The sequence below is a fragment of the Salvelinus fontinalis genome, chromosome 1 (assembly GCF_029448725.1).
Source record: "Salvelinus fontinalis isolate EN_2023a chromosome 1, ASM2944872v1, whole genome shotgun sequence".
In the NCBI taxonomy this organism is placed as follows: Eukaryota; Metazoa; Chordata; class Actinopteri; order Salmoniformes; family Salmonidae; genus Salvelinus; species Salvelinus fontinalis.
Window position 1 is genome coordinate 46740082 of NC_074665.1, and position 13900 is coordinate 46753981.

Consider the following 13900-nt stretch of genomic DNA (forward strand, 5'->3'; position numbering starts at 1 on the left):
GTCCACGGTCAAACGACCACCCCTCATCACTGTCAAACGCTCCCTGAAACACTTCTGCGAGCAGGCCTTTCTAATCGACCTGGCCCGGGTACCCTGGAAGGATATTGACCTCATCCCGTCAGTTGAGGATGCCTGGTCATTCTTTAAAAGTTACTTCCTCACCATATTAGACAAGCATGCTCCGTTCAAAAAATGCAGAACCAAGAACAGATATAGCCCTTGGTTCACTCCAGACCTGACTGCCCTCGACCAGCACAAAAACATCCTGTGGCAAACTGCAATAGCATCGAAGAGCCCCCGTGATATGCAACTGTTCAGGGAAGTCAGGAACCAATACACGCAGTCAGTCAGGAAAGCAAAGGCCAGCTTTTTCAAGCAGAAATTTGCATCCTGTAGCTCTAACTCCAAAAAGTTCTGGGATACTGTAAAGTCCATGGAAAACAAGAGCACCTCCTCCCAGCTGCCCACTGCACTGAGGCTAGATAACACGGTCACCACTGATAAGTCCGTGATAATCGAAAACTTCAACAAACATTTCTCAATGGCTGGCCATGCCTTCCACCTGGCGACTCCAACCTTGGCCAACAGCCCCGCCCCCCCCGCTGCTACTCGCCCAAGCCTCCCCAGCTTCTCCTTTACCCATATCCAGATAGCAGATGTTCTGAAAGAGCTGGAAAACCTGGACCCATACAAATCAGCTGGGCTTGACAATCTGGACCCCCTATTTCTGAAACTGTCCGCCGCCATTGTCGCACCCCCTATTACCAGCCTGTTCAACCTCTCCTTCGTATCATCTGAGATCCCCAAGGATTGGAAAGCTGCCGCTGTCATCCCCCTCTTCAAAGGGGGAGACACCCTGGACCCAAACTGTTACAGACCTATATCCATCCTGCCCTGCCTAGCTAAGGTCTTCGAAAGCCAAGTCAACAAACAGATCACTGACCATCTCGAATCCCACCGTACCTTCTCCGCTGTGCAATCCGGTTTCCGAGCCGGTCACGGGTGCACCTCAGCCACGCTCAAGGTACTAAACGATATCATAACCGCCATCGATAAAAGACATTACTGTGCAGCCGTCTTCATCGACCTGGCCAAGGCTTTCGACTCTGTCAATCACCATATTCTTATCGGCAGACTCAATAGCCTCGGTTTTTCTAATGACTGCCTTGCCTGGTTCACCAACTACTTTGCAGACAGAGTTCAGTGTGTCAAATCGGAGGGCATGTTGTCCGGTCCTCTGGCAGTCTCTATGGGGGTACCACAGGGTTCAATTCTCGGGCCGACTCTTTTCTCTGTATACATCAATGATGTTGCTCTTGCTGCGGGCGATTCCCTGATCCACCTCTACGCAGACGACACCATTCTGTATACTTCCGGCCCTTCCCTGGACACTGTGCTATCTAACCTCCAAACGAGCTTCAATGCCATACAACACTCCTTCCGTGGCCTCCAACTGCTCTTAAACGCTAGTAAAACCAAATGCATGCTTTTCAACCGCTCGCTGCCTGCACCCGCACGCCCGACTAGCATCACCACCCTGGACGGTTCCGACCTAGAATATGTGGACATCTATAAGTACCTAGGTGTGTGGCTAGACTGCAAACTCTCCTTCCAGACTCATATCAAACATCTCCAATCCAAAATCAAATCTAGTCGGCTTTCTATTCCGGAACAAAGCCTCCTTCACTCACGCCGCCAAACTTACCCTAGTAAAACTGACTATCCTACCGATCCTCGACTTCGGCGATGTCATCTACAAAATAGCTTCCAATACTCTACTCAGCAAACTGGATGCAGTTTATCACAGTGCCATCCGTTTTGTTACTAAAGCACCTTATACGACCCACCACTGCGACCTGTATGCCCTAGTCGGCTGGCCCTCGCTACATGTTCGTCGTCAGACCCACTGGCTCCAGGTCATCTACAAGGCTATGCTAGGTAAAGTGCCGCCTTATCTCAGTTCACTGGTCACGATGGCTACACCCACCCGTAGCACGCGCTCCAGCAGGTGTATCTCACTGATCATCCCTAAAGCCAAAACCTCATTTGGACGCCTTTCCTTCCAGTTCTCTGCTGCCTGCGACTGGAACGAATTGCAAAAATCTCTGAAGTTGGAGACTTTTATCTCCCTCAACAACTTTAAAAATCTGCTATCCGAGCAGCTAACCGATCGCTGCAGCTGTACATAGTCCATCTGTAAACTACCCACCCAATTTACCTACCTCACCCCCATACTGCTTTTATTTATTTACTTTTCTGCTCTTTTGCACACCAGTATCTCTTCTTGCACATGATCATCTGATGATTTATCACTCCAGTGTTAATCTGCTAAATTGTAATTATTCGATTTATTGCCTACCTCATGCCTTTTGCACACATTGTATATAGATTCTCTTTTTTCTACCATGTTATTGACTTGTCTATTGTTTACTCCATGTGTAACTCTGTGTTGTTGTCTGTTCACACTGCTATGCTTTATCTTGGCCAGGTCGCAGTTGCAAATGAGAACTTGTTCTCAACTAGCCTACCTGGTTAAATAAAGGTGAAAAAAAAAAAAAAAAAAAAATGGTGGCAAGCTTTACACCACTCCAGTCAATGCTTGGCATTGCGCATGCTGATCTTAGGCTGACGTTGCTTCCAGAGGCAGTTTGGAACTTGATAGTGAGTATTGCATCCAAGGACAGACTATTTTTACATACTACGTGCTTCAGTACTTGGCTGTCCCATACTGTGAGCTTGTGTGGACTACCACTTTGCTCTTTCCACTTTACAATAACAGCACTTACAGTTGACCGGGGAAGCTTTATCATGGCAGAAATTTGACCTACTAACTTGTTAGGCATCCTATGACGGTGCCACGTTGAAAGTTACTGAGCTCTTCAGTAAGACCAACTTACTGATACATGTTTGTCTATGGAGATTGCATGGCTGTGTGCTCTATTTTATACACCTGTCAGCAACGAGTGTGGCTGAAACAGGCCCCCATTCTCACCGACGGCACTGAAGTGGAGTGGGTTGAGAGTTTCAAGTTCCTTGGTGTCCACATTACGAACAAACTATCATGGTCCAAACACACCAAGACAGTCATGAAGAGGGCACAACAACATCTTTTTCCCCTCAAGAGACTGAAAAGATTTGGCATGGGTCCCCAGATCCTCAAAAAGTTCTACAGCTGCACCATCGAGAGCATCCTGACCAGTTGCTTGGTATGGCAACTGTTCGGCATCTGACCATAAGGCGCTACAAAGGGTAGTGACATCCTGTATACGAGGTGGTGTCAGAGGAAGGCCCAAAAAATTGTCAAAGACTCCAGTCACCCAAGTCATAGACTGTTCTCTCTGCTACCGCATGGCAAGCGGTACCGGAGCACCAAGTCTAGCACCAAAAGGCTCCTTCTACCCCCAAGCCAAACGACTGCTGAACAATTACTCAAATGGCCACCTAACCCCGCCCCCTTGTTTTTACACTGCTGCTACTCGCTGTTTAATATCTATGCATATTCACTTTACAAATGACCTCGACTAACCTGTAGTCTTTTTGGACCCGTGAAGACCTCTAATGGGAGGACAGATTAGCATGAATCTAGTTTCTGCTGTCATTGTTTTAGGTGAAAAGTGCCCTTCACCCAGAACTATTTTGGTTAGATGAGTTGGACTCCAGTCTGCGTTACCCTAATGCTTTTAGAGATGGGCCTATTCCCCAAACCTCTTATCCTCTTTAGTGTTTTAGTAATGTCTATCTTTTGAAAGATGAATGTTTGCACAATGGCCTTCAGGTCCTTTCTTCCTGTCAGTTAGTGTCCTTAGGGTTTGGATGACTTAATCAGGCTCTCTTTTACTCTGCTCCAAGTCCAGCGTTTTCCTAACTTCTCTCTGTGTTGGAGGGTTAACTTTCCATTAAATAAAGGTTACAAAAAGAAAAAAGAAATACTTCCCGGATAGTAACTAAGTCCATTCCCTGTTGGTGAGTAGAGTGCTGGCCAGGCCAGTGAGAGCTGATCACTAATGGCGTCTGACACAAAGCGATGTGACTTCCTCCCCATCACGCTGCCCCAGGCTACTAGCGGGGACACACACAGCGCGACAGCAGCATTTGCACTCCACCCTCTTGTCACTCCTCCTCTCCCACTTCCTCCCCAGCTTCAAATGACCCTTCTCTAACCTCTGGGACCCATGGCGAGAACAGGAGTAGAGCGAGAGAGAGAGAGCGCGGTCTCTAAAAGGACCTCTTGGGTTTTTAGCAGTGTTCCTGCCTGAAAGGGTTTAATGGAGTTGAACTAAGGGCAATAAGCTGGCCAGGATACATGGTGTTTCAGTGGAGCTGTAGTGCAGCAGAGGGATCTACCCGGGCCAGTCCAATGGCTGTCAATCTGAGAGAGAATGTTTTTCATATTCCCCTATTGCATAAAACACACAGTACAAGGAATATAGACTCGCAATGCTTTTCAAAGGAGTGCACAGAATCGTCTTAAAAGGGACGATACACACCTCTAAGGATATGTATCCTACAGTCAGTTCTGCTTCGTGTGCATTTTACAATGATCATCACAAAGAACCGAATCGGACATACGCTGTTATTTCTGTACCGCCATAGGCTCCGTTTCATTGGAAATGCGAAAGTATGTAGCCTCCAGTCAATTCTACTACACTTTTACACAGACAAAGGGCGAGCGAGATGTATTTTCCTACTGTATAACAACACTGGACCGTGCGTTGAAAATGTGTAACGCTGTAGTGTTGTCACGGTACCAACATTTTACAAACGATACGTACCAGGCCAAGTATCATGATACCGAGTAGTATCGCGATTTAACAGTGAACAGTAAAAAAAAACTGGCTTATCATCCCGTTCGCCCCTTCGTCCAGACACTTGTTCTTGTTTTCTAAACGTTCTCTAACAACCTGTCATGGAAATTCACACTTCTACTCAATACAGCACATTGAATTTAACTTCACACTGCATAGAATGGCTGATTTGCTCATATTTGTAAAAAGTTGTTTATCAAACTAATAATTAGCAGCCTGGGATTAGTTTAAAACGGCCAGGACTTGGTTTGTGAAATTATATAAAATGTGTATGAATCCCGATAGAGTGGGGGAAAAGGGCATCTCAGGTAATATGGGTGATTTTGTTTTTCAACCGTTAAGGGTAGAGACGAGCTGTTTCCTTTGCTGTAAAACTGTACGTGTTTTACCTCTCTAGCACTTAGAGGCTGCACGACAGTGAACTTGCAAAGTCTACACAAACTGGTCAGTGCCCTTGGTTACAACAGGCGATGAAATTATAGCATATATCCACATTGCTCGCTTTGCGCGCAGCTCCAATGTAACACATATACGAATATAACAACAGAAGACTCGTCAGGGTCTGGGTCTACAGCCTCGCTCGCCATTACTGCAAAATGATCTCTTTTTTAAACTGACGGAGGAAAAGATGCGCGTGAAGAGCGGACGGAGAGAAGCAGGTGAGTGAGGGCTAGTAGGGGATGCGGAGAGAAGCAGGTGAGTGAGTGAGGGCTAGTGGGGGATGCCGAGAGAAGCAGGTGAGTGAGTGATGGCTAGTAGGGGATGCATAGAGAAGCAGGTGGGTGAGTGAGTGAGGGCTAGTAGGGAATGCATAGAGAAGCAGGGAAGTGAGGACTAGTAGGGGATGCATAGAGAAGAAGGGGAGTGAGAGCTAGTAGGGGATGCGGAGAGAAGCAGGTGAGTGGGGGCTAGTAGGGGATGCATAGAGAAGCAGGTGAGTGAGTGAGGGCTAGTAGGGGATGCATAGAGAAGCAGGGGAGTGAGGGCTAGTAGGGAGTGCATAGAGAAGCAGGGGAGTGATGGCTAGTGGGGGATGCATAGAGAAGCAGGTGAGTGAGGGCTAGTAGGGGAAGCATGGAGAAGCAGGTGAGTGAGGGCTAGTAGGGGATGCATAGAGAAGCAGGTGAGTGATTGAGGGCTAGTAGGGGATGCATAGAGAAGCAGGTGAGTGAGGGCTATTAGGGAATGCATAGAGAAGCAGGGGAGTGAGAGCTAGTAGGGGATGCGGAGAGAAGCAGGTGAGTGAGGGCTAGTAGGGGATGCGGAGAGAAACAGGTAAGTGAGGGATATTAGGAGATGCATAGAGAAGCAGGTGAGTGAGGCCTATTGGGGAATGCATAGAGAAGCAGAGGAGTGAGGGCTAGTAGGGGATGCATAGAGAAGCAGTTGAGTGAGTGAGGGCTAGTGGGGGATGCATAAAGAAGCAGGTGAGTGAGTGAGGGCTAGTAGGGGATGCATAGTGAAGCAGGGGAGTGAGGGCTAGTAGGGGATGCATCGTGAAGCAGGTAAGTGAGGGCTAGTAGGGGATGCATAGAGAAGCAGGGGATTGAGGTCTAGTAGGAGATGCATAGGGAAGCATGTGAGTGAGTGAGGGCTAGTAGGGGACACGGAGAGAAGCAGGTAGTGATGGCTAGTACAGAATGCATAGAGAAGCAGGCGAGTGAGGGCTAGTAGGGGTTGCATAGAGAAGCAGGAAAGCGAGGGCTAGTAGGGGATGCATAGAGAAGCAGGTGAGTGAGTGAGGGCTAGTAGGGGATGCATAGAGAAGCAGGGAAGCGAGGGCTAGTAGGGGATGCATAGAGAAGCAGGTGAGTGAGTGAGGGCTAGTAGGGATGCATAGAGAAGCAGGTGAGTGAGGGCTAGTAGGGTTTGCATAGAGAAGCAGGTGAATAAGGGCTAGTACGGGATGCGGAGAGAAGCAGGTTTGTTGAGTGCTGGTAGTGGATGCGGCTGGCTGATTACAGCTGCCACACCTGATATGTGCATGAAAGTCAAATAGATGTTATTGGACCTGCGTATACAAGAGACAGTGGCTTTTGCTTAAATTCAACAAAATGTTTAACCAAAACAGACTTTATAAACATTTTATAACAGGAGCCAGCAGTTTTTTTAGATTGGTAGGACTGACAAATATGGTAGTATCATATAAAACGGTACGAAGGTACAGTATTCTAAAACGTTGGTGTCATAAGTATTGTGACGTTTCGGTACTGTGATATTCCCATGGTACCAGTATACCGTGCAACACTATAAATGCTGTATTATTAATAGTAATAGATGTTCTTGGGCCAGCGAGCGCCAGAGTCCGTCAGATCGGGGACTCCCAGACATTTCACAATTGAGTTGTTGCTTTGAACTAGCTCACCTGATTCAACTAGCCAAAGGCTTAATGATTAGTTGACACATTTAAATATCAGGTGTGCCAGCTCTGGAACAGATCAAATGCATGGAGCGGCTGGGAGTCCCCGAGGAGAGGTTCGAGAACCACTGGGTCAGTTGATGGTATGCTAGCCAATGGGGCAGCCGGGGCAGTCTAGCGTGGTGATAGTGGCATTAGCTCTTAGCACTTTGTCCATTTCTCTCCCTGTTGCAGTGTTCACACATGAGCGCTTTGAGTGACAGTGGCATTTATGGGCCCCGTTCGAACGGGCACCCCATGTCGAGTGTCCCCAGGGGCCCCCCAGTCCCTCCATCAGCCTGGGCACAGTCTAGAGGTGGCCAACAGTGCTAGTCCCCTAGGACGGGCCGTATGAACACATCTACGTGATTCTAGTTAGGTTTGGGTGGTATCCAGGTTTTCAGACATCATACCCTTTCAGTACCATACCGGGGTATACTGTATTACCAGAAGTGCACACAAGGGGTGCTTTTTTTTATGCACAAAACAATTTAGGCAACAGGGATCTTGATCCAAGAGGATCAACCTGGATCAGAAGTTCGTCTTCACATCAGAAGGCCCAAAGCCCCAATCGTAAACGCTAACACAGAACCGTCAGTGCACATTTTACAATCATTTTTTGCTTTGATTCTAACTCTCACTCTATGTGGCCCTCCACTCCTGTCCTCTCCATTAACATTGACCAGAGAGAGGATGATAGGAGGTGCTAGATCAGAAGGTCCCGGCGTTTTTCCATTCCCATAAGTGTCAGTCAGGTGGATGGTTCTGAGAGGATTGTATATGTTTGTGAGAGGATTCACTCAGTATTCTCCCGTAGTAGTACCAGCAGCAGCTTCGTCTGTCTGTCTGGCTGGCTGGCTGTTTGCCTGGCTGTCTGGCTGGCTCCTCTCATCACAGAGGTATTGTGCATGGATTTACTGCCCTCAATTCCCCGAAGAGGGAGATTTTGATTCCACTGCACTGGCTAATCTCTCTCCCCCCCCCCCACCCCCTCTCTTTCCACCCCCCCCCCCCCCCCCACTTATCCCAAACTTCCCTTTTGACTTCTGCTCCCCATCTCCCACTCGTCCACTTCTTTCTCTTTCTGTCTTTCTTTCATACAGCCACTCTCAGTCCCCGGGCTCCATGGCGGCGGCAGTGCAAGGCAGCGAGTGGTCATGCGGCCGCTGCACCTTCCTGAACGCGGGGGTGGCGCCGCGCTGCTCCATCTGCGAGGCGCCGCGCCAGAAACCCGACCTCAACCAGATCCTGAGGCTGAGCAGCACCGAGGAGCAGCAACGCTGGGCCTGCCCCCGCTGCACCCTCAACAACCCCCAGGGCTCCGGCGCCTGCACCGTCTGTGGCTTCGGACCCTCGTTGGGCACCCCCACGCCGACCACAACCATGGCCGCCACCACCAACGGCTTCCTGCCCCCGCCACCGCAGCCTTCGGCGCCAGTCATGACTCCCATGGTTCTCCTGGAGCCCCGCGGGCAGCAGCCGGCCAAGGAGGAGGCGCTGAGGAGGTCGGAGAGCAACGGGGAGGTGGGGGGACTGAGCGGTCTGGGTGGACTCGAGGGGCAGCAGCACCACCACTCAGGCTGGGCGTGCCCGCGATGCACGCTTCATAATACTCCTGTTTCATTGTCGTGTTCGGCCTGCGGGGGACCAAGGAAACTGTCGCTGCCCAAGATCCCACCCGAGGCGCTGGTGGTGCCCGAGGTTCGCACGCCCGTGCTAGGGTTTCCCGTCCACGTAGCAGGGGCCTCCGCCCCTCCACTCCTCATTGACTTGACAGACGACTCGCCCCCCGCAGCTGCCCCCTGCGAACCCCAGGAGCCCCCCGACACCAACTTGCCCCCTACGCCACTCTCTTCCCCTTTCACTCCCTTCTCTTCTCTCCAGAACAACCCAGTGCCCCGCAGCAGGAGAGAGGTGCCCCCGCCAGGGCGGCCAACCAACCCTAACCCCAACGCCCCCAGCCCCACTTCGCCCTCCACGGCCTACGTGCCCCCTCCGCCCTGCCCTCCCCTCCGCCCTGCCAAGCCTAAGCAAGCCCAGCCTCAGGAGCCTTCCTTCCCCAGCAAGCGCCTCAGCATCCTGGAGGAGGAGGACGGCCCCCACCCCCATCACACCTCCCACGCCCCCGTTACATCGGCCCCCACTTGGAAGTGCCCAGGATGCTCCTTGCCCAACCTGAGCGGCTCGTCCAAGTGTGAGGCATGTCGCTCGTCGCGGGCCGGTGCCGACCTCATCGACCTGGTGGGCTGCGAGACGGTGCGCTTTACTCCGGCCAGCCCCTCCAGTCCGGACTTCAGCACCTGGGCCTGCTCCAAATGTACCCTCCGCAACCCCACGGGGGTGGCCAAGTGCTCGGCCTGCGGTTCCTCCAAGCTGCATGGCTTCCAGGAGCCTAGTTCTCGCTGCTGCCCGCAATGCGGTCTCCCCGGCCCCTGCTCCTGCTCCTCAGCCTCCACCTCATCGTCTTCTGGACACAAGGCCCGAAAACAAGCCCGGGTCTACCCCTCGCCCTCGGCCACCAACACCTCCTCCTCTTCCTCATCGTCCTCGTCCTCCTCTTCCTCGTGCACGCTACTGCAGGAGAAGCAGTGGGGCTGTCCGGCGTGCACGCTGCTCAACGACGTCAAGTCTAAGAACTGTGCGGCATGCCACACGGCCCAGCAGTACCTGACTCTGCGCAAGGTGGCCAAGCCACTGAAGAGGAGGGAGAGCATGCACGTGGAGGCACGGCGGCGCAACGACGAGGGCGAAGCCAAGGAACTCTGGGAGAACATCACCACCTTCTGTCGAGAGGTAAGTCACTCTGGGAACCCGGGGGGTTGGGAAATGGATTGTGTTTATGCTTTTCAAAAGCTAATAGTGTCTTTTTTAAAGAGCATGTGTCAAGAGAACTGACATCATACTCGAGCAACTTACATCAGTTTCTAAGAGTTTGCCACTGACACGTCAGCATCACTTTCAGGAGAGATGAATAGTCAACGAGTTTCCCAAAGAGCATATTTCATTGTGCCATGAATAATAAATGCAGTAGGGACTTTTTACATGCGTCACACTGCAACTGTGAACTGCCAAGCGGCACAATACAGCTTTCTAATACTCTGGCTTCTTTACCATGGTTCCAGTGATTAGCAGGCAACTCCGATCTGCCTAATTTTTAAAGACGCTGCCAGGAGACCCTAATAGGCTTTTGTTGTAGTAGTTTCTGTTTGCGCTTCTCTGCTCATTAGTGGATTTTTAATGGGGCACGGGGTGAACGTTTGTCCCTTGATTACACCGGCAGTCCCGAACATCTCTGTTTATCCCAAATAGTAATTCTGAAACCAGGACAAATCTCCCAAGTCGGATGACGTTTTTTTTTCTTATCTCATAATGGTTTGTAATTAGTAGTTGTTTGTCCTAAAAATGCTCCGACGTGAAAGGGTTTTGTTTGTCCATGAGTAAGTTACTCGCAAGCCCAGAGTCTGTGTGTATCATATTTATCGTTGCAATATGTGTGGCGCAACAACACAACGTTGAGAGATAGAGTGTTATAAAGCCCATAAGGATCTCTCGATCATGTCCGGGCAGGTGTTTTAAGTGAGCTATACACATTTAGGATCAGCTTCCCCTCCCACAATCCTAACCTTAACCATTAGTGGGGGAAATGCTAAACTGACTGTAGATCAGCGTCTAGGGGCAACTTCACGTTACTACACCATGTCGCCCCCGCGGAACACTTTCTGATCTGCATAAAGACTTTGTCTCTCTGGCTTTTCTTTCTCTCACACAGACACTACCAGTCTGTTTTCAGTCTTCAGTTCACACAAGGAGACGTGAATCATAATACATTTTCTATTTAAGAGGGGATCAATTGAAACGGTGAAATGTGTGTTTTTACAATGGCGTCAGTCAATGCATACAAATCAACCTCAGTCAGTACAATTACATTTATATTGACATTTTTCAAAGTAAACTTAGAAATAACAATTTGAATAAACTTTTGGAAGATTACAAGAGGGTGGAAAGTTCTGAAATGGCCAAGAAAAGCTTAGGTTCTCTAACCATAATGACGCTGACCCCCATCAAGAAACAATGAATTTTCATTAACCAGCATAAATGTCAGTCTGGAAGAATTAATCAAGGGTTTTTCTTAATGGAGAAACCCTAATTACCCTTTGTAATTACAAACTAGTCTCCAGATTACAACACCTAATGTAGAGTGACGTCCCATTGTCCCCACCACTCGTGCTCATCTTTAAATACTAAAAGACCCGACGGGTCGTTTTGGTTCAGTACTCTAGCGTAAAGCGTTTTGATTGGTCTGATTTTGATTCGCCTTTGGAGTGGTTGGTCTCGTAGCCAGCTTGATGTAACCAGTGGCAACCGCCTGTTTGGGTGAACAGTGTGTTCCTGAAGTAGCCAGCGTAATGAAAAAAAATGACCTGCTAGGGGGGGTGTGGGGGCATGCCCCCCAGCAAAATGTTTGGCCCGAAAAAATGTATTCGTCAATTAAGTAGCCAGCCACATAAGGGTTAGTAGTCCGCTATTTGTTTGGCAGTGTATAAAACACTCTGGGTGTGTGGACATAGGACTAACCCCAGGGAGAGGTAGAGAAGGACGATGCCTCACTTTTCAACTTTTTCAAGTTTGCTTTATCTCGACACCATGGAATCTGGATTTTTTTTAAAGCCACAGAATTTCATCATGTTTGCCTACGCTATTTCTCATAAGCAAGAAAATGGGGGGTACATTTAAACTGATACAGGAACGTTGTCACTCACACGTATGCATTTCATTCCATGTGGAGGGTATCGTGTCATTTTTGTAATGGTACAACGTTGGCTCTACCATGCATTATTTATGTCAAATGCTGCTCTGCGAGTTGCGGGCTCACCTTTGGGAGCGTGGGTGGGGGGCCGGCTTATACAGGAAGGATGTTGGAGAGCCTCTCCTCTCCTCCTCTTGAACACCTAGACTAAATGTATCCCTTCATCTCTACTCTCATCCCTCACTCCCAATATCCCATCCCACCGTCCTCCTCCTCTCTTCCCATTCCCCCCTTCTTTATTCCCCCTCTCTTCTATTCCCTTCTGTCCCCAGTGCCACCGTACTCCCCTTCTCTCTTCCCCCTCTCCTCACTTCTATCCCCCTGTGCACCATACCCCCCCCCTTTTTCCTTTGCGGCTGTGGTGCTACCCATGTGAACGCTAAGGTGAACACGGGACATTTTATTTTTAGAAACGGGGAAGTAGAGTCGCAGCAATTATCCGCTTCCCTAAAGCAAATGTAATCAGCTGGAGCATCGAGCGGCACAGCTTAGTTTAGGGAGGGTGGAGTCGGCTAAGCACTCTCCCCCCCCGTGCAGTGAATCTATCACCCCCAGGGTACCTCATGACTGCCTCAGCCTCACACGAGATGCTAAAATACCTTCAAATTATGTATCTCATGAAGCCCTTTTTACATCAGCTGTTGTCACAAAGTGCTATACAGAAAGCCAGTCTAAAACCCCAAAGAGCAAGCGATGCAGATGCAGAAGCACAGCGGCTAGGAAAAACTCCCAAGAAAGGCAAGAAGCTAGGAAGAAACCTAGAGGTGGAACCAGGCTCGGAGGGGTGACCAGTCCTCTTTTGGCTGTGCCGGGTGGAGATGAGAAGAGTACATGGCCGTTAAAGCCAGATAGTTCTTCAAGACGTTAAACGTTCATAGATGACCAGCAGGGTCAAATAATAACGGTAGACCCTTCTACAGGCATGTGCATCACTGCTTTCCGTCCGGGTAGGACATATTTTGAGAGTTGTTGTGTATGTAGCCCAAAGGCTGGCAGATGGCGATATTGAGTCATTTCATTTTTCCGTCCAAAGGGAAAGCATGCAGCCGGCCATACATTCTTATCCCCCCCGTGGACCGGTTTGTACATAAAACGTTCTTCATTTTGGCTGCAAAGGTGTCATTTTCATCCTTAAAGACATGCTCCGGAACTTTGGTGACTGCTAATTATTATTTAAACCTCCCGGGTTTGGGCTGGATGTGTTAATGTGTAGTTCATACGTTTATAATCTATGAGCAGAATTACTGTCTTACCTCAATTAGCCACGAAATCCCTAGTTTTAAAGCGACCGTTTATCTGGAATCTGTGCGGCGCCATTTTCTGCACATTTTCCCCCACGTGATCCAGCCCCCGAGCAATTTGACTTCAACCAATGAGCTTCAGCCACTCGAGTGACAGCTAGCAAAGAGGCACGTCAGAGAGCGAGAGAGGTGCACAAATGTGACGCAGTGCGCAATCTTCGGAGAGACCACTTTTGGATCGTGAGCGCTGCTTTCAGAACTACTGGCTAAAAAGTATACAAATGGACCGCAGAATGTCTTTAACTCTATTTAATGGTGAGAAGGCGGAAGAAAACAGGGTAGGATATGTATACATTCTTTATGAAACACCATTTTCCACCACCATGCTAGAGTAGCTAATGCTAGTCCCGGATGTTGCGTATCTCGTTGAGCCAATCAGGTTGCAGCAGTCTTTTTTTATTTTGAAACTATCAGACCAGGGGTAAATGAACAGACTGCAACCTGACTGGCTAAACAGGATACGCAACATCCATTTCCCCCCTCTTGCTGCAGCTTTAGCTCATCTCGAAATAACAGAGAAATGCTGAGAACTAGCGCCCTGCAAACGTTCGAAAATGTTTTTTTGTCATCCATCTTGTTTTATTGACTT

General features: G+C 49.3%; 1 protein-coding gene across 2 annotated transcripts in view; it reads left to right on the plus strand.

The window, feature by feature from the left end:
* The window catches only part of capn15 (calpain 15), a 73680-nt gene that overhangs the window by 39378 nt on the left and 20402 nt on the right, over positions 1-13900 (plus strand). For both annotated transcript variants that reach the window (XM_055923870.1, XM_055923860.1), the window contains exon 2: positions 8307-9996. In XM_055923870.1, coding sequence (XP_055779845.1) covers positions 8329-9996 — 1668 coding nt within the window. In that variant the 5' untranslated portion in view covers positions 8307-8328. The remainder of the gene's footprint in view (positions 1-8306; positions 9997-13900) is intronic.